This window comes from Spermophilus citellus (genome assembly GCF_964194105.1).
Source record: "Spermophilus citellus genome assembly, chromosome: 9".
Classification (NCBI taxonomy): Eukaryota; Metazoa; Chordata; class Mammalia; order Rodentia; family Sciuridae; genus Spermophilus; species Spermophilus citellus.
In genome coordinates, this window is record NC_138191.1 from 104,753,315 (window position 1) to 104,775,163 (window position 21,849).

Here is a 21,849-nt window from a genome sequence, read left to right on the forward strand (position 1 = left end):
ATCAGAAGTAAATCAAGTTCCTCCTAAGTGGTCTACTTGTCTCCACTTTTGTCCTGCTATAGTAAATTTTCTACAGAACAGCCAAAATGGTAATTTTAAAGTATAGGTGGTATCGTACAAATCATGAGCACTCCAGGTTCAGTCCCCACCACAATAACAAAAAAGTAGAGAAATGGTTAATTGGGGAGAAAAAAAGGTAAAATAAATCTAGATTTACTACATTCAAAAAATTATCCATCTGGTTGGAAGTATAGCTCAGTGTTAGATTGCATGCTCAGCATGTGTGAGGCCCTGGGTTTGATTACCAACACCACTCCCTCAACAAAATTATTCTTCCGGTTTCACTCATTTATTTTCTCATTCTGACACTTGAGATGGTCTGAAACTGAGTAAAAGAAAAGACTCTTCTGTTTTTCCTTTAGGGTGTAGATGGCCCTTATATTTCTGTCTGTCCCAGACCTGAAATCTTTTCTGTGCTGTAGAACTGGAACTGGCTGGGTTCTCTCTTCCCACTCTTTCATTTGGGTAGATAATTCCAAGTAGTCTTTTTGAACTTCTGTGAACTTGAGGGAATTTGGTTACCTATCCTTAGAGGAAATTTCTGCCTGCAGTTACAGGGACAGCTGTCGTGGGAAGCTGGATCTTTCCAGAGAAAATTGGAAATCTTTGTTCCCTCTCTCTACCTACCACTTACCATTATAAAATACCATTTGTGTTTGGAGTTTACTTCCTTTAATTTTTTTTTTTTTGTGTGTGTGGTACTGGGGATTGAATCTGGAACCTTGCACCTGCTAAGCAAGCACTCTACCATTTAATTGCATTTCCAGCTCTTTTAAAACTTTTGCTTGACTTTTTCCTTAAACAGAGGCTAAATAGTAGCTGAGGAGGCAGAAGAAAGGATTAGTTCATTTGAGGACAGGGTCTCCTTTGATATAAATCACCTTAATTAAAAACTTAACCTTGGGCTGGGGTTGTGGCTCAGTGGTAGAGCCCTTTTGCCTGGCATGTGTGAGGCCTTGCGTTCAATTCTCAGCACCACATATAAGTGAATATAAATTAATATAAAGGTCCATCGTCTATATATATGTAAACTTAACCTCTTTTGGTTTCTCTTTTCATTTTAACTACTATCAATACCCTACTCCTCAGATCTAGTGTGGCTGGGTCAGGGTACGTTGTGTTCCTTAAAACAGATTGCTTTGTTCATTCTGAGCCCAGTACTAAGTATCAAAGGTTCCTGTCTTGACCCAGAGAGAGTACAAGGGTTGTATATGTGAGGTAGCAGGCTGAAGGGAACAGTGCTTTAGAACTTGGTCCCAACTAGTATGTTGAGGTAAAGTTCTCCTATATTTTGAGATAGAAAAGCAGACTGAATGGAGTAATTAAAAGATCTGGCCTGACTGAAATCATGTCTAGAAGTTGGGTTGTAGCTTAGTGGTAAAGAGGATGCTTATTACCACATCACCCCAGCACCACCCCCTGCCAAAAAATTTTTTTTAAAAAAAAAGAGGAATTGGGGCTGGGGATGTGGCTCAAGCGGTAGCGCGCTCACCTGGCATGCGTGCGGCCCGGGTTCGATCCTCAGCACCACATACAAACAAAGATGTTGTGTCCGCCGAGAACTAAAAAATAAATATTAAAATTCTCTCTCTCAAAAAAAAGGAATTAATTAATTTTTTAAAATGCCTAACCCATTGATTGCTGGCTTATTTCTTTAAGATTTGATTTGCAGGTTAATAATCTTTTTAATTGTTTTTTTAGTTGTAGATGAACACACAGTATCTTTATTTATTTTTATGTGGTGCTGAGGATCAAACCCATTGCCTCACACATGCAAGGCAAGTGCTTTACCACTGAACTATAGCCCCAGCCCTTGCAGGTTTATCTTTTAATGTTTAATATTTTTATTTTGATTGTGAAATGTTTGATATAAGAGTTATAATCTGCAGAGAAAGTGTAATCTTTTTCAGTGTTGAGGATAGAACTCATTGCCTTGTACATGCTAAACATGTACTCTACTATTGAGCTATATCTTCAGCCAGCAATTATATTTTTTGAATCTTGTGCATAAAGGGTCTTCTTATATAATCATTTAAATGCACAGAAAAATACATATACTACTTTAGGTATGCTGAACAAGCATATAACTTAGTTTTTACTGTAGCCCAAAAGTGCCTTTGCGCTGGCCACTGTATTTTTGTTGGTTGGCTCCAAACACAAAGACTAGTGGTGAATGGGTCATACTCAGTATCTGTATGTAAGAAGTATGAGTGAAGAGGGGGAGCTGGGTGCTGAGGCACACACCTGTAATCCCAGCAGCTCAGGAAGCTGAGGTAGGAGGATCGTTAAGTTCAAAGCCAACCTCAGCAAAAAGTGAAGTGCTAAGCAATTCAGTGAGACCCTGTCTCTAAATAAAATACAAAAAGGGCTGGGGATGTGGCTCAGTGGTTGAGTGCCCCTGAGTTTAATCCATGGTACACCCCTCCCCGCCAAAAAAGAGGGGGAGATATTTCTATGTCTGCCTTCTACTTGCCTTTTAGGAACTGCTGATAAAAGAAATATCTTCTGTACTTTCCAAAAGGAGATCTCAGTTATATTTTCCATATGTTTAAAGGATACTAATTATTTTGAGGAGTCTATGATAGGGTAATGGTAAAAGTATCCTTAGAACTTTATATTACTGATTGGCCAAACACACTATTTTATCACTTTATCTTCAGTACCTACCATATAGCAGGCATTATGTTTGTTTTTGCATGACATTTTATCAGAAAATTCCTCTAAAAGTATACTTTTCCTTTTTATCTTACTGGGAATTGAACCCAGGGCCTTTAACATGCTAGGCAAACACACTCTAACACTGAGCTACACCCCCAGCCCTTAAATTACATTTTTTTTTCATAAGTAATTCTAAGCTGGAGTTGGGGGAATTCCAATAAAAAAAGGAAATTAAAAACCTTTTATTTAAATGCACTTTATTATACCTTTGTTCATTCAACTGTTTACTATTCACTTTAGTGGATTCTGGGCTTACAAAGTGAGACCTGGTCCCTATAACCAAAGTTATTAGTACATGATAAGGAAGAGTAGAGCCAGGAACAGTGGTGCATACCTATAATCCTAGCAATTTGGGAGGCTGAGGCAGGAGGATTGCAAGCTATAGGCCAGCCTCAGCAATTTAGTGAGACCCTGTCTCAAAATTAAATAAAGAGGGCTGGGATGTAGCTTATTGATAAAGTGGCCCTGGGCTCAATCTCTAGTACCCACCTCTGACACCCCCCCCCAAAAAAAAAAAAAAAAGCAGGCGTGGAGATATTTACAGGATGCAGAAGTGGCACAAAAGGTACAAAATACGGAATCGAGTAATGGAGTATCAGGGAATATTTTCCAGAATAAGAAGTCTCAGCTGGGTTTGGAAGGATAAATAAAAATTAGCAAAACAGCTAGGAGTGGTGGCTTACATATATAATTCTAGCAACTCAGGAGGTTGAGGCTAGAGGATTGCAAGTTCCAGGCTGCCTCAGCAATTTAGTGAGACCCTAAGCAACTTAGCAAGAATCTGTCTCAAATAAGAAAATCTAAAAATAAAAGGAGGGTGGTGCTGGGTATGTAGCTCAGTAGTAAAGCATTCCTGGGTTGTATCCTCCGTTAAAAAAAAAAAAATTAGAAAAGCTACAATGGGGAAGAAGGGTATCCTGGGAAGTAAGATAAGCACATGTGAAGTTAGAAAGAATGAAACATTTAAATATTCTGAAACATTTTGGGTTAGTCAAATCCTTTTACTTTGTAGCTAGAACTAATGGCCCTTTTCTTTTTTGAGTCACCTCATTACTACTGACTGTTTACAAAGTCAGGCAGGCCTGAGTGAACAACCTAGAAGGGAAAGGTAATATATACCAAGGCAAACTCAGGCTTTGGCGGATGTATTCTTACAGCGGCTATGGATTCTCAACTGAGAACAGGAAGATCCTTTGGAGCACAAGCCTCCCACAGGGTGCTCTTGGAATGCCTGTCCTGGAATTACCCAGGGAGGTAACAAAGCTATCTTTTCTTCTTTAAACCAAACCAGCAGGATGGGATATCTGCTAGTCTTTGTGTTTAGAGCTGACCAACAAACATACAGTGGCCAGCACAAAGGCATTATTGGGCTACAGTGAGAACTAGGTCAGGACCCAGACCCTCCTCTGTAGAAGACCCAGCCACAGAGCCGGGATCTGCTAAACCACTGATTTAGCTACTATGATTATTGACACTGATGCTAGGTTTTCTGGCTTATTGATGGCACAATAAGTAAGATAAGATTCTGGGATCTCTTTTCATTGATGCTCTGAACTTCTAACTTTGGGATCTCTGAGTTGCCTTTGACTCTTTTTTTCTCAGTTGTCATATCTACCACTCAGTTGCTAAATCCTTTAGATTCTTCCTCTGCGTTTTCTACTCCCATCATCACATGATATTTTCCCTTATGTTTGTGTCTCTTCTTCCTCTTTTTTTTTTGGAGGCGGGTACTCGGGATTGAGTTTTCAGGGGCACTTGGCCACTGAGCCACATCCCCAGCCCTATTTTGTATTTTATTTAGAGATAGGGTCTCACTGAGTTGCTTATTGCCTCACTTTTGCTGAGGCTGGCTTTGAACTCTAAACCCTCTTACCTCTCAGCCTCCTGAGCCACTGGGATTACAGGCATGCACTACCGAGACTCCTGAGCCACTGGGATTACAGGCATGCACTACCAAGACCACTTTCTTCTTCCTCTTTTCATAAGGCCACCAGTCATATTGGATTAAGGGCCCATCCTACTCCTGTTGACCTCATCTTACCTTGATTACATCTACAAAGACCCTATTTCCAATACAAGTACTAGAGTTTAGGACTTGAGTATATTTTAGGGAAACATATTCCAACCCCCATCACATCATATTATACCTTTATTTATAAATCTTAAGTAGCCTTTACTGTCTGCCAAACTAACTATAGATGCTTCATCTTGGTATTCCAAAACTTCTGCACTAATAATAAACATAATAATAAGAATAATAACAACAGGGTTATGGTGTGACTCAGTGGTAGAGCATTCATCTAGCATATATAAGGCCCCTGGGTTTGATTCCCAGCACTGCACCTTTTATGTATATCAACTGCTCACTTTTGCTCTTCACCTTTTATGTACATCAGCTCCTTGAATCTTCATAATAATGCTTTGGGTTAGGTACTATGATTATTCCCATTTTATAAAAGTCTACTAAAGAAATTGGGTAATCCATTCAATTAGTGGTAGTCAGAGATGAGATTTAGTCCTAGGTAGTCTAAGTCTGTATTCTGTGGACTTCTCTATTATACTGAATTTCCCATCTCAACTTACAGATTCCTTTTCCCCTACTTATGCAGAAAGGGTTAATAAAAAAGAAAGAAGAAAGCAGAACTACCAACATCTGCATCATTTTCTTAACTGTGTGTTGCTTTTGTGTAGAATGTCTTCCTTTCTTTGTCTTCTCTTCCAGTCCTGGGAATTGAGCCCAAGGGTATTCTACAACTGAGCTATATCCCCAGACCTTTTTATTTTTTTGAGATAGGGTATCACTGGATTGAAACTGTGATCCTCCTGCCTCAGCTTCCCCAATTGCTGGGATTATTGGAATGCACTGTGTCTGGCCTAGAAGGTCATTCTTAAATGCAGCCCTGCCTGTGGGTTTCCACGAAATGGAACTGAATCCTCACGAATGAGTGAATATTAGCCAGGTGTAGGTGGGGGCAGGGTATTCTAGGTAAAGTGATCAGCAATGTGGACAAATGTGCAGGTAAACTGGATCAGACTTTCATAAATAGGAGTGAAAGGCTCTGTATGATATGCTCAGAATTGTGGGTTTATACTAAAAGTAAGAGAGCATCATTGAATAATTGTTATAAAGGAGTGGCTTCGTATTGGTATTTCAGAAAAATTATCTTGGCTATATAGTTAAAAGTAAATTGGAATTAAGGACTAAATCTTTTTTTGTTGTTGTAGCTGTCAATACCTTTATTTATTTATTTTTTAATGTGGTGCTGAGGATCAAACCCAAGGCCTCGCACATACTAGGCAAATGCTCTACTGAGCCACAACCCAGCCCAAGGACTAAATCTTTTTAAGATACAAAGGGGAGGGATGGGGTTATGACTCAGTGGTAGAGCACTCACTTAGCACATGCAAGGCCCTGGGTTTGATTGTCAGCACCACATAAAAGTAAATAAATAAAATAAAGGTATTGTGTCCAACTACAACTAAAAAATAAATATAAAAAAAAAAAAGATGAAAAGGGGAAGCCAGGTTCCATGGAACACACCTGTAATTCCAGCAGCTTGGGAAGCTGAGGTAAGAGGATCAAGAGTTCACAGCCAGCCTCAGCAAAAGTGAAACACTAAACAACTTTAGTGAGACTTTGTCTCTAAATAAAATACAAAAAATGGCTGGGGATGTGGCTCAGTGTTTGAGTGCCCTTGAATTCAATATCTGCTACTCACCCCCCCCCCAAAAAAAAAAAGATGAAAAGGGGGGCAAGAAGATTAGTTAGAAAGTTAATGGAATAACCTAAGTGATAGGGTAATGATGTAAGATATTTATAGTGGGGATAATAAGCATTGTGCTGGACTTAACTTTGTGTACCTTTCTTTTAAAATTATTTCCTGGGCTGGGGTTGTAGCTCAGTAGTAGAGTGCTTGCCTAGCACATGCGAGGCCCTGGGTTCGATCCTCAGCACCACATAAAAATAAATAAATAAAGATATTGTGTCCAACTAAAAAATAATTATTTTTAAAAATAAATAAAATAATTTCCTGCCTTTGACCAAACACCAAATTCTATTGATTCTACCTTTAAAAATATATTTATTTATTTATTTATTTTTGTGTGTGTGTATTTATTTTAGTTTTCAGCGGACCTTTATTTTCTTTATTTATATGTGGTGCTGAGACTCAAACCCAGTGCCTCACACATGCTAGGCAAGCACTCTACCACTGAGCCACAACCCCTGCCCCTTGATTCTACCTTTAAGATGTCTCTCTGACATTAGCCTTCTTTTCATTCTTGCTGCCATTGTGTTATTGAGGCCTTTGTTAGTCCCACTTGGATGATTCCTGAAGCCTTCTAACTGTTCTCCCAGCCTCAATTCCTTCTTGGCCTTTCCATACAGCTTTTATACCACTATTAAAATTATATTTCTAGGGGCTGGGGATGTGGCTCAAGTGGTAGCGCGCTCCCCTGGGATGTGTGCGGCCCGGGTTTGATCCTCAGCACCACGTACAAACAAAGATGTTGTGTCCGCTGATGACTAAAAAAATAAATATTAAAAAAAAATTTTTAAAAATTATATTTCTGGGCTGGGGGGTTGTGGCTTAGTGGTGTGAAGCTCTGGGTTAGATCCTCAGCACCACATAAAATAAATAAATTAAATTAAATTTAAAAATAATTGGAATATACCTATAGAAAAAAGACTTAAAATGATATTTCTGTGTAAAATGTCTGATCGTGTTATTTGCAAGTGTGGAAAGAACGTTTTTTGATTATGTGTCATCTTTTCTAGATATGATCTGAGTTAAACTGTGAACTAAGTGCAGAGACTAGCCCCATTTGTCTTTGTGTTTTTACCTAGCAGATTTTCAGTGTTTGTATAGATAGAGGGGTGGACAGATCTTCCTTAGCACAACCCTACAAATTAGGTGGCAGCAATAATTTCTACTGTGTGAATTACAGCAATTATCTACCATGGGTAAGTGCTCTAGCTCCAGTCAAGTTGGGTGTTTTTCAAAAAGGAATAATTCTTACAGTTGATATTTTCTTCAAACCTTGTTTGAATGCCTTTGAACCATTGTTCAGAAGTAAACTTGATTGGTTACAGGTATCAGTACATTGAAAATGGTTGGTTATGATTAGGTGAGGCTACTAGTCTTGCTGAACAGAATTCCTGGGTATAATTAATATTATCTCAGGGGGCAGTGAACATTGCCTAGAGCTATTCCAGAATATTCTGTGTGTGAACATGTTTATGTGTCTGCCTGCACCTGAGTTGGTACCCACCAGACCTTACTGGGGGTACATGGGAGGAACCTATACTCTTCTGTATAGACAACTATCTTAGTCCATTTGGACTGCTGTAACGAAATACAATAGACTGGGTGGCTTATAAACAACAGAAGTGTATTTTTCTCATAGTTGAGAAGGCTGGGAAGTCCAAAATCAATGCATTGACACATTTGGTATCTGTTAAGGACCCATTGCAATAGTTCATAGATGGACAACCTTTCACTGTGTCCCTAGATAATAGAAGGTTCTAAAGAATTCTAGGGCCACCGACATGCTGTCTTCTCAACTTCCCTCTCTTTAATAATTAGAGTACTGATCCCATTAATGAGGCTTCCACCCTGATGACCCCTTAACTTCCCAAAATCCACAGGCCTTGATACCATCATTTTGAGCATTAGGTTTCAACATATAAATTTGGGCAAGGAATTCAGTTCATAGCACCAACTCCTAACTATCCTTTGGGATCTAGCACAGATGTTATTTCCCTTTGAAACTTTTTAAACTCCTAGGCAGAGTTAGTCTCCATTGTCATACCCTCAGTGTTTATTTGTGCTATAGAGTTATTGGTGGTATTTGCTTACCCTTGTGTCTCTTACTGAACTTTTTAAAGGTGTAAACCAAGTCTTATTTATATCTTTATATACCCACATTTACTATATGCCAGGCACTGTTCTAAACACAGGGAGATACAATGTTCATGTAAATAGACAGGTTCTTATTTTCATGTGGAGGTGGAATAAGAGGAGTTTTTTTATTAAAGTAAGTCGGATATTGTAGTACATGCCTGGGACTAAGCTTACAAGGTGGGAGAATTATTTGAGTCTGTGAGTTTGAGACCAGCCTGGACAACATAGAAATACCCTGTCTCAAAAAACAAAACAAAACAAAACAAAAAATGTTGTAGAAATAACCTGAATTTATATTCCTAAGTATAAAACTCAGTGTCTACTTAACCTTTCCTTCTGGTGATTTTTTTTTTTTTTTGGGTGGGGGGACATTGGCATCTGATATAAAAGAAAATGATTTTTTACATTTTTAGTAATTTATTTACATAACATTATTTAATTAACAGCACATATTTGGTTATTGAGTGCTTTCTAGGAGAAGATACCTTTAATGAAGCCAGGTATTAAACACAAATAAATACAGTGAATCAAAATGCATTCTGCTATCATGTATAACTTATTAGAACAAATAATTTTTTTTTAATTATGAAGACTACATCTCAGAGGGGCTGGGGTTGTGGCTCAGTGGTAGAGCACCTGCCTGGCATGTGTGAGGCACTGGGTTTGAACCTCAGCACCATATATAAATAAATGAATAAAATAAAGATCCATCAACATCTAAAAAATTTTAAAAAAAGACTACATAGAAATATTGAAAAAGAGTAATGCTAAGTTGAATACTGAAAATGTGTGATGATTATATAAATATATATTTGTGTAGAAGAATATATGAAAGCACTTTAGAATAGTGCTATCAATACTATTGTCATTACTATTTAAATTACTTTAAGTATTATTTTAAAATCCCCAACTCTTTACCCAGAAAATTCAATTTATTTTGTAATGATATACTTTAAATACATCTTTTATTTAAACGGTGGGCTCTTCAAAAATTTTGCAAAATGTTGATTTTTGTTTTGTAAACAATGTTAATGTTACTTTATTTTGATATCTAATGAGCAAACTTATTTTTATATAAAAAAAGAAAGTGGAAGAAATTTTATTATAATATTAGATCAAGAAGGAAAGAATCAGGTTTTGGTATAGGTAAAGTTGGTATAGGTTTATAGATAACAGTTGCAGAGATGTGGAGATATACTGAAGTACTTACAACATTTGATTGGTTGATAAGGCTTTCTGGATTTAAAGTTTAAAATAAAACAATAATAGGGCTGAGGCTGTAGCTCAGTGGCAGAGCGCTTGCCTAGCATGTGTGAGGCACTGGGTTCGATCCTTAGAACCATATACAAATAAAATAAAGGCATTCTGTCCATCTACAACTCCAAAAAAATTTAAAGAAAACAGTAAAAAATGATAAAGCTTCTCTAAATTATTTAAAGATTACCAATGCACTGGCTGTGATAGCACATACCTGTTAATCCCAGATTTAGGAAGCTAAAAGCAGGAGGATCACAGGTTGGAGGCCAGCCTGGGAATTTAGCAAGATCTTGTCTCAAAAAATAAAAAGGGCAGGGATGGAACTCAGTGGTAGAGTGCCCCTGGGTTTAATCCCCAGTACTGCAAAAATAAAATGAATTAATTAGTTAATTAATTAATTGATCTTTTTTTTTTTTTAAATGGCCAGTGCCTTAGATTATCCCATAGGGCTGCCCAAGGGAGTAGCTTGCAAGAAAACACAAGCTGAGCATCTGTTATCCCCATCTGGGAAAGCTGAATGTGCTAGTGCAATTGCTCTTACCTTTGCTTCCCACTGAGGGCTTTGTTTAGAGGCTGCATAGCAGGTCTGTAATAGGAGTTGCTTCTGGGAAGGGAGTGTTCCAACTAATGGGCACATTAGCATTGTAGCAACCTAGAAATCTTCCTTGCTGGCAGATCACAAACTTCCTTTCTTCATACATGTACAGGTCTTAAGACATTGTGAAGTTGAGAAGTTGTGGTTTCTGAGTGCCGAAGGCTTATCAGTTCTACCAATGTATTCATCACAGGCAAGCAAAATAAATGGGTTTTAAAAATAAACTTCATTTGTTTTCCTCTCTGGTCCTGGTTTGTGCTTTTTCCATCTTGTCTGGAAAGGCCAGAATCTTTTAGTATGATTCTTCATCTTATCCCACCTTTTCTTATGCTCTCCATCTTCTGGCTTGGTCTGTGAATTTCTTAGATTTTCAGAGACATGGCTGAACAGACCCTATGTTTCTCTGAACCAAACCAAGAGTCCTGGCCTCATCTGGCCTTCAGAGAGTCAGAATGAGGCCATACAGTGTTATGGTCTCATTCTGCACATACTCAGGTTCACCCCCAGTGAGTGTTAACACTGTGTTTCCTGAAAACTAGCCTTCTATGTCACATTCTCACTGTGCCAAAGAAGTGAACTTTTACCTCTTCAGACATTTTGACTCTTAGAGCTAAAGAAACTTGACTGCAAGATTAGATGTCAGCTTTGTTGCCCCCATATAGTTTGGAGTTTACCAGTTCAGTTTTTTTCCAGCTAATAAACACCTTAAATGTGAACCTTGGGCAGATTTAGCTAGAGTGAAGAAAAGAAGATATTGTGCTTCATTACACATGATTTTAAGATTTTAAAAGATGAGTTATCAAACAGGATGAAGCAGATGGACAGGTTTCCCTTTTGAGAAGTAAGAAGGTGTATCTTTAGTCATTCTCTCCACCCCACCAAACCTGATCCATCTCTTAAAGGAATCAGATGTGCTGCATGATGCTGCCCCCAGCTGGTTCTTTTTGGTGCTTACGTTACCACATCAGAAAAATTATTAGATTCTCATAGTAACTTCATGAATTAGGTGAATCAGAGGTTATCAAACCTACCTGATAGATAGGAAAACCTAAGGAGATACAGCCTTTTAGTTGATTTGTCCAGAGTTAAATGGGGCTAGCAGGAGGCATAATTAGACTAGAATTCAAATCTCTCACCTCTTATCCTTTTAGGTTCCCCATTCCTTTGTAAATTCAATGTCATCCCCACCCTAAAAGCATTAGAGACAAATTTTACTCTTAGAGGAATCTTCCCCTTTTTCTACTTGGGAGAATATTGGAAATAATACATCCTATAGAGTTACATTTATTTTTTAATTCCTATTGTGCATGAAGCTCTCTGACTCAGTCACCACTGTCTTTAACTCTTCAATGTAATGTAGTTGTAAAGAGCTTTTTCTCTGGAGCCAGATTGTATTGTCTTCCTGACTTGCCACTTAATAATTGGGTAACCTTGAATAAGTTGCTTAACCTTTAAATGCCTTCTGTAAAATGAGAGTAACACAGATAAACACTATACACATATTCCAGAATTAGAAAAGCTCTGAAATCTGAAGCATTTCTGGTCCCAAACATTGCAGGTAAGGGATACTTAAGTCTCTTAGTACACTTACTTCATAGGTTTGTTGTGTAGATAAAATAAGATAATATACATGAAGTCCTCAGAATAGTATCTGACACATTATAAACACTTTATAAATATTAGCTGCAAAAATTACTTGCTGTTGCCAAGTGTGGTGGCACATGTCTGTAATCCCAGCTACTTGGGAGGCTGAGGCAGAAGGATTGAAAGTTCAAGACCAGCCTCAGCAACTTAGTCAGCCACTGTCTCAAAATCAAAAATAAAAAGGGCTAGGGATGTAGTTCAGTGGTAGAGTATGCATGGATTCAATCAAAGAAGTGCTTCATGACCATGAAGAAATGACAAAGAACAACCAGATTACTTGATTTTTTTTTTGTGGGGGCAGGGTGTGGTACTAGGGATTGAACCCAGGGCCACATAACGACTGAGCCACATCTAGCCTGTTTTAATTTTTATTTTGAGACAGGGCCTTGCTAAGTTGCTGAGGCTGGCCTTGAACTTGCAATCCTTCTGCCTCAGCCATCTGAGCCACTGATATTGCAGGCGTGTGCCCAGCACAACCAAATTGCTTGAAAGAGTACATCTTCATGTAGCTTTTCCATAGCCTTATCTCCTATTCACTCCTTTGGTCTTACCCATTTCACTGAAATTGCTCTGATCATAGTTGCCAGTGACTTTGTAATTGCAAATTTAGTGAACTCTTTCAAGCACATCTTACTTGATCCTATAGCATTTGATACTGTTGGTCATTTCTTTTTTGGAATGTTCTTCTTGTCTTCGGAGATGACTTTCTTTTCTTTCTTTTTTTTTTTGGCAGGGGGACAGGGGTACCAGCGATTGAACTCAGGGACACTTGGCCACTGAGCCACATCCCCAGCCCTATTCTATGTTTTATTTAAAGACAGGGTCTCACTGAGTTGCTTTGCACCTCACTTTTGTTGAGGTTGGCTTTGAACTCTCGATCAATCCTCCTGCTTCAGTCTCCTGAGCCGCTGGGATTACAGGTGTGCAACACCACACCCAGCCTGAGATGACTTTCTTGCTTGGTTCTTCTTTTTCTGCTGCTGCTTTATATTTTCTTGTCCCTCAGGATTCTAATTTCTTATACCTATGTGTTAACCCTGGACAATGTCTTGAATTCCTTGGCATCAATGACTGCTTCAGCTCAATGTTGTTGTCTCCTAAATGACAGTCTTCTGCCCTCTTTCTCAATTTTAAACTGACTCTTTAAAGGCCATCTCTACTTCAGTTGCCCTACAAGTACTTTAAATTCAACATGGCCCAGCTGACCTCATGTCTTTTAACTTTGCTGCTGCTGCTTCTAATATTTATTCCTCTCCCTATATTCTGGATATTTAATAATGATATCCAAGGCTGGGGTTGTGGCTCAGTGATAGAGCACTTGCCTAGCATGTGTGAAGCCCTGTGTTCAATCCCTAGCACCACATAAAGATAAATAAATAAAATAAAGCTATTGTGTCCATCTATAACTATAAATAATGATATCCAGGTACCAGTAGCCTGGGATCATCCTACAGCTTTTCATTGTTCTTGTCCCCCAATCCAGGCAAACATGAAGGGTTTTTTGTTTGGTACCAGGGATTGAACCCAAGGGTGCTTAACCACTGAACCACATCCCTATCCCTTTTTTAAAAATTATTATTTGTTTTTTTAAAGAGAGAAAGGAGAGAGAGAGAGAGAGAGAGAGAGAGAGAGAGAGAGAGAGAGAGAGAAATTTTTTTTAATATTTATTTTTCAGTTTTCGGTGGACACAACATCTTCATTTCATTTTTATGTGGTGCTGAAGATCGAACCCAGCGCCCTGCACATGCCAGGCGAGCGCGTCGCCGCTTGAGCCACATCCCTAGCCCCACTATCCCTTTTTAATATTTAATTTATAGACAAGGTCTCAATAAATTGCTTAGGGCCTCACTAAGTTGCTGAGGCTGGCTTTGAACTTGTGATCCTCCTGCATCAGCCTCTGGAGCTTCTGGAATTACAGGTGAGTGCCCCCATGCCCAGCATGAAGGGTTTTTTGTTTTTTGGTTTTTTTGATCCTGCCATGTAAATATATTTTTGAATCTTGCCTTGTTCTAATGCCTCCTCTATCTTTTTAACTCAGAAGACTTTCTCTTATTGAGATTATTATACTACTGTCCTGTTTCCCCTTCTCTGTATTCTGCACTCTCATCCACCTATCATCATTGCTAAAATGATCTTGTCTTTAAAAAGTTAATATGACCCATGTTACTCCCCTGCTTAAAATTCCTCTTTTATTCCCTAGAGACAGGATAAAGTCCATGTATTTTAGCAAAACATATCAGCCTCACCTCCTTATTCATTCATACACTCTTTTTTAATATTTATTTTTTAGTTGTAGATGGATATCATGCCTTTATTTCACTTATTTATTTTTATGTGGTGCTGAGGATCGAACCCAGTGCCTCATGTATGTGAGGCGAGAGCACTACCACTTGAGCCACATCCCTAGCCCCTCATTCATGCACTCTTGCCACATTGAGTAAATTAGTTTCCTAAATACACCATGTACTTAACCTGTAGTTCATGTGCTACTCTCTTCTGTGTAGATTATTCTCCTTTCATGCTACCCAGGTCATCCTTTCTGATTATTTCCTCTGACATGCCCAGACTAAATAAATATGTGTATCCTCAGTACTGCATGGTACTCTGATACCTGTTCATACCTATATTTTTAGTTTTTACCCCTTGATATTATTAGTCTATATCCCTTAATATATTGTGATCTCTTTGAAGGAAGATATCTTTGTGTGCAACACTGACCAAGCCCTTGGTAACTTTTTAAAAAATAAGTAAATATGGACTGGGGCTGAGCTCAGAGGTAGAGCGCTTGCCTAGCATGTGTGAGGCACTGGGTTTGATTCTCCGCACCATATATAAATAAAAAAATAAATTCCCATCAACATCTAATATAAAAAATAAATAACATGTAGCCTCTATTTTCTAGGTATTTACTCTCCAGTGGTTTCATCTCAGCCTAAACATTTCTGATAAATGATAGTTGGTTTTTCCTTCTGTTTCACAGTATATCAACTCTGGGAACTTGGAGCAGTTGCTAGACAGTAACTTGCATTTGCCCTGGACTGTGAGGGTGAAACTGGCCTATGACATAGCAGTGGGCCTCAGCTACCTTCACTTCAAAGGCATTTTCCATCGGGACCTCACATCAAAGGTATGAAAGCTTTACTTTCATAAAATTTTAAGAGACACCATCCTGTTTTACCAAAAAAGCCATAATAAGAAACCAATTATTAATGAGTTTAGAATTATTGAAATTTCTTATAGATTTAATCTCACTATTCTTTAAAATTTTTTTTTTTTTTTTTAATAATTGGCAGTACTGGGCCAGGGTTGTGGCTCAATGGTAGAGCGCTTGCCTAACATGCGTGAGGCACTGGGTTTGTTCCCCAGCGCCACGTAAAAATAAAAACAAATAAAATAAAGGTATTGTGTAAAAAAATAATAATTGGCAGTACTGGGTATTTAACTCAGGGACACTCTATGATTAAAGCTACATTCCCAGCTCTTTTTTACTTTGAGACAGGGTCTCACTAAATTGTCAAGGTTGGCCTTGAATTTGTAATCCTCCTGTCTGAGCCTCCCAAGTCCCTGGGATTACAGGTGTGTACCACTGTGCCCAGGTTGATGCAGCTTTTGAGTACTTAGTAGGTCATAATGTACTGACCCATTTTCTGTTTGTGTGATTAAGTTTCTGCCACCCTGCCAATTCCTTTGTGGCATCAACTGGTCTCTGTAGTAGTCTCTTGCTGTCTGAATTTCTGTGTGACCAGGCTAGAAAAAAAGTTGCTTTCAGAAGTTGGCCAGGTTCCAAAACTGGTACCTCAGAGTCAAATAGCCCAGGATATCACCATGACAAGGGATATAAGTAATCTGGGGGAACTATAAAGCCATCTAATATACCTAATGTGACTTCTGCACAAGAGCCAAATTAAAGTCTCTCAGGAAAGGATTTAATTTAGTACCTGACCAAGAATAGCTGTTATTTCATCCCCTAACCTAACATATACATATGCACACATACATAAATGCGTATGCTGCCCCTGACCAGTGCAGGCAGCTGAACTAAGATCGCTCATGTGAATTTGCAGGGACACAAAATAAAACAAAGACACAATTTACCTTTACACAAGTTTCAGGAGGGCCTCCCCAGATCTCAGCCTCAGGCTCCCCAAAAGGAAGAGCAAGAGAAAGTCACAAGAGAAGGAACAGGATCAGAAGTGAGCTTTTATTGGGGGGGTGGGGACTCTTGTTCTTAGAAAGTTCTATCCAAAAAAGGGCAGAAGGGGCAAGACTACAAGGGAACAGGTGAGTGTAACTCAACCCTAGGGGCATGCCCCACAAAGAGAACCTTCTTGTTATCTGAGGTGGGTGGGGGTGGGGGACCAAGTCACAAATCATGGCACTACTAAGATAGACTTCGGTGATTTTTCAGATCCCCATGGTGCATCAGGACTGGAAGGCTTGGTTACTCAATGTGGCTCCCCACATGCATGCATACATATTCCTAAACCCTTTCTGTTGTAAGAAAAAATTACCAAAGGAAACAAAAGCAGCTATATACTTTCAAAGTCAATAAGGACTAAAACATAAGTTCCTAGCTCCTTCACATTGGAGTGGTTCTGGTGTTCTAAACAATAGTACTGTTCCTGAGGGACCATGGCCATTGTCTTAAAAACTACTGTAGAGAAAAATTGCTTTAAGGAGATGATCATAAGGCTTCTGGGTGTGGCAGAGGCATTTATATGCAGCTGTACTCTTCCTGAAGGGAGCACAAAACTAGGAAGTAGGAACTGGGAACCAACTAAGGCCTCATTATGAAGAACTCTTTATTTATATTAGACCTGTAAGAATTGAATATTTGGTCAGTTTGGATCTGGAAGGCAGTATCTTATCCCTTCCTTAGACATTTTTCTCCCTCCAGAATGTTTTGGAAAATCAAGAGTAAGAAAACCACACGTGGGCTGGGGATATAGCTCAGTTGGTAGTGTGCTTGCCTTGCATGCCCAAGGCCCTGGGTTCAATTCCCAGCACCACAAAAAAACTCTGCACATATTCCAGGCAAATGGGTGGGATGGAACACTTTAGATATTGTCTTAAGTTGATTTTGTCACTTTAGGCATCCAGCCAAAACAAGATCTTTGCTTCCTACTCATAGAGGACCATTTCTTCTAATAGGAATTTGTGACATTATTAATTAATCATACAGATAGGTATTTTCCCTATTCTTCTATGTCTGGCTCCATGGGTGAAGGAATATTAGAAAAGGAGGATTTCTGACCTAGAGGTATTTATACTTTTGTTGGGAAATAACTAAAGAACAGTATACAGCATTTTAAAATTGAGTGTTTAGCTACATAGACTATAGTTTTCAGAGCCTGGGAGATCATTCTAGACCAGGACTAGACTTTCTGGAAGAAAGCTCACCTTTAACAGTTCTTTATAATCTCTTCTGTGCCCCAAAGGCACTTTGTCCAAGTGTGGTTCTGTCTGTGCCTATCGTGTTGTGCTATAAAAATGAGTAACTTTTTTTACTATAGGGTAAGACCACCATCTCTGGTTTTCCTTATAGGAAGTGAGTATTTCCAGTGCCTTTTGACTTGGGAGGAGAAACTAGGAACTTAGGAGAAATAACTCCATGTATCTGGGCTATGCTTCATTGGGTCTAGACTTTAAGGAGATGTTGAGTATACTCCTAGGTGGTGAGAACAAGTGATTTTTGAAAGCTCTACTGGCAGATTGGAAAGTAAATTGTAGGGGATCTCAAACTGAAGATTATCAAGAGTCTTATAAACCAGATCATCCAATTTAATGTATTATCAGTGTCCTCTTATAATCTCTGATTATTTTCTGGGAAAGTTTTGTCTGAACATTCCAGCATCAGATTAACTGTATTGCAAGGACTAAGGAGAGAACTGTATGTTCATGCCCACACCAGCCCCACCGAGGACACCTGTATGGCAGGGGACAATGACCATAAGAACTAGAATCCCCAAGGGAGAATTAAGTCTAAAGGGACAGAGTACAGGGCTTTGAGGTTTTCAAATTATGTCTTCATTATCAACCTTGGGTTTGAGTTGGCTTTCTTTTAAGGATGGTGTCAGGTTTCCTTACATTTCTGTGGTTTACACTTCATAGTGTTTGATTATTCTGTTGTGTTTCTCAAGTATTCCTCTTATTTGCCTTTGTAAACAGTTTTCTGGCCCTGTTTCAGGGAAGAGACTTGATAGCACAGAGGCCAAAACATCTATTCAAGAACTGAGATTTGGAGTTCTAGACCAAGTTTTGCTCCCTCTCTTCTGATGTCTTCAGTGCTCTTGAGACCTTAAGTGTTCTGTCTGCAAAAATGGATTCTGTCCTTGCAACAGTAATCAATTCAGTATTCCCAGATCAGAGATAACAGGAAGATTGGAAAATAGTGGGAATGTCAGCATGGTGGTGCACACCTGTAATCACAGTGCCTCAGGAAGCTGAGGCAGGAGGATCGAGAATTCAAATCCAGATTCAGCAAAAGCAAGGCACTAAGCAACTCAATGAGACCCAGTCTCTAAATAAAATACAAAATAGGGCTGGAGATGTGACTCAGTGATTGAGTGCCCCTGAGTTCAATCCCTGGTACCACACACAGGCTTTTATTGGAGCTCCAGTAGCAACCAGTAGAACTGTACGTGAGCCTTGGCTCTTCAGGATAACTGAGAAAACAGTTAGTTTCTGCTTAATTCTACCTGGCATCAGGAAAGCACTACTGATGATCTGTGGCTACCCTTAGGAGATTGTGCATTGTGAATTGTATCTCTAGCTCTTGGTGATTATTGTTCTTTTTTTGGTGGTATTAATATTGACTCCATTGAAGTCACCCTGTTGATTCCTCCTGAGTGAAAAGCCTATCCATGTATGGTGTAGGCCACACAGCTAGAAATAGAAAATGCTGGTTTTCAGGGTAAAGAGCATGAATTAAGAACAAATGGTGGTTTAGGGTTGTAGCTCAGTGGTAGAGTGTTTGCCTAGCACATGCGAGGCACTGGGTTCGATCCTCACCACCACATAAAAATAAGTAAATAAAGGTAATGTATCCATTTACAACTAAAAACATTTTAAAAACAGATCGACAAATAGTGATGCACACCTGCAGTCCTAGTGGCTCCTGAGACTGAGGCAGCAGGATCTTGAGTTCAAAGCCAGCCTGGGCAATTTAGCAAGGTCCTAAGCAACTTAGCGAGACCTGTCTCTAAATAAAATATAAAAAGGGCTGAAGACGTGTCTCAGTGCACTGTTAAGCACCCCTGGGTTCAATCCTTGGCGCCAAAAACAAACAACAAAATAGGGTCTGGGGGCTGGGGTTGTGGCTCAGTGGCAGAGTGCTTGCCTTGCACACGCGAGGCCCTAGGTTTGATCCTCAGCACCACATAAAAATAAATAAACAAAATAAAGGTATTTATTAACTACAAAAAAACCCCCCAAAAACCAGGGTCTGTGATGCAGCTCAATGTTAGAGCACTTGCCTAGCATGCATGAGGCTGTGGGGTCAATCTCCAGCACCACAAAAAAAAAAAAAAAAAAAAAAGAAAAAAGAAAAGAAACAAATATGAATGCTGGAGGGATTTTAGGACATCTTGGAGTTGGGTTATTATTTCTTTTTCTTTTTTGGTACCAGGGATTGAACCCATGGGTGCTTAACCACTGAACCCTTTTTAATATTTAGAGATAGGATCTTGCTAAATTGCTCAGTACCTCGATAAGTGCTGAGGCTGTCTTTGAACTTGCAATCCTCCTGCTTCAGCTTCTTGAACTGCTGGGATTTCAGGCATGCACCACCATGCCTGGATGGAGTTACTTTTTATAATGAGAATTATCAACAGCTTCAGGGAACCATTTATACTGTGCTATCAGAGGACACAGTTTTGGGGACATAGAAATGACTGAAATTTAGTCTTGTAACTTCCATGAGCTCTTAAGTCTAATCAGGGGGATAGATGTCAGAGCAGATCATTCATTACACAGGCACCAGGGGTAAAGATATAGGATCATATGGTGTGATAGAGGGCAAGAAATGGAACATATTACAGCAAAACACATTTTTTTTCAGTACCAGAGATTGAACCCAGGGTCACTCTGCCACTGAGCTGCATCCCCAGCTCTTTATTTTTTTGAGACACAGTCTTGCTAAGTTGCTGAACTTGCTTCAGCCTATCTTCTGAATTGATGGGATTACAGGCATATGTCACTGCACCCACTTAAAGCAGATAACCTAAGAGACCTAAGAGACTTGGACTACAGAAATCCCTGAGGTGTTTAGGAGGGCAGTTTATTCTCTGATTTGCCTTTGCTGTGAAAAGAACCACTTAACCTTTCTTGAGATATAAAATAAATTCTTTTTTTCATCTGGTCATAGCTGGGTTTGTGGAGTGAGTATGCTGAAGTGAGGAGAGAGGTGATGGCATACTGAGAACCTTTTTTTTTTTTTTTTTAATTGTTTTTGTTACCTAAAGCTAACACTGCACATATTCTTGGTATTTCTCCACTCTGGGTGGTGTTATTCAATGCCAATTCCAGGACACCTCAGGAATTTCTCTCAGATGTCTATTCTGGCCCAGTTCTGAAAATTTTGTGTAGGTTTCCAAAAAATGCACTCCTGGCCACACTTTTGATCCCCTTGTCAGCTCAGTCCCTATTGTGGAGAGTTGAATACATGATTAGTATATGCACTTGGCACATGCTTTTTGATAGTGGCCCAGATCATCTGGCCAAACTTTCATTTAATAAACTTTTACCAGGATTTTTTTCTGTGTGCTTGTGCTAGGTAAAAGATATAGAGATGAGAGGGATCATCCCCTGTCCTTGAAAAGGCAAATCTGTAAGCCACTCTGATGCAATGTGATGTATTATACAAAGGGGAACTGGCACCATGCATCAGCAGTGTTTGTGCTACTTTTTGAACCTAAAAAGGTTACCTCTCATCTCAGGGGACTCTGGCTGGGCCTCTTATACATGTGCTTTTCTAGGCAAAATTACTTCATTCAGAAGTCTTCCTTTTGTGTATTGCATACCAAACAGCCTAAAAATTGGGCTGGCTCCTTAGTCTAATTGAGTGTCATATTTTGTAGCCACAGTTGAGTCAGAAATGCAAGCATTATACTAGATGTCCTGAAATTAGCCAACATTGGAGATAGGGACTAGGTTCCCAAGTAAGAGGCCTTATGACATTGCCTCCACAAACAGTATCCCTTTGTCATAGACCCTAGTTCCTGCTGCTTTCATAAGTATACATTGCTCCTGCCATGGACTTGCTGTCTCCAGCAGAAAGCTTTTAAACCTGACCCTCTGGAGAGGCTAAAGAATTAGGAGAGACCCTCTTAGAATCAGGCGATTGAGGTCTTTACTTTTTAAAAGCCTCACTTTTCTCATTAAACTTAAAAATCTCAGATCTGTCTTTCTGATAGTGTTGTTTTGAAAAAAATAATGGTATTATACCTGTGAAAAATGTAGACATGTAGAGAATTGGGCAATCATTCACTTACCTGAGTGAGGGGTTAGAAAGTATTTTGTAGTCCACTTCCCTCCAAAGACATCCCCACTTTCCTAAACTTACAGTCTAGTTGGGTAAGGTACTATAGAAACATAGACATTTTCATTATAATGTGGCAAATGTTAAGAGAGGAGAAATAAGAATGCATAGGATGCTTTGAGAAAAGGATATTT

General features: G+C 39.1%; 1 protein-coding gene across 2 annotated transcripts in view; it reads left to right on the forward strand.

Annotated features, from left to right (window-relative positions):
* The window catches only part of TESK2 (testis associated actin remodelling kinase 2), a 143,380-nt gene that overhangs the window by 113,693 nt on the left and 7,838 nt on the right, over positions 1-21,849 (forward strand). For both annotated transcript variants that reach the window (XM_081307214.1, XM_081307213.1), the window contains exon 5: positions 15,158-15,304. In XM_081307214.1, the coding sequence (XP_081163340.1) occupies positions 15,158-15,304 (147 nt within the window). The remainder of the gene's footprint in view (positions 1-15,157; positions 15,305-21,849) is intronic.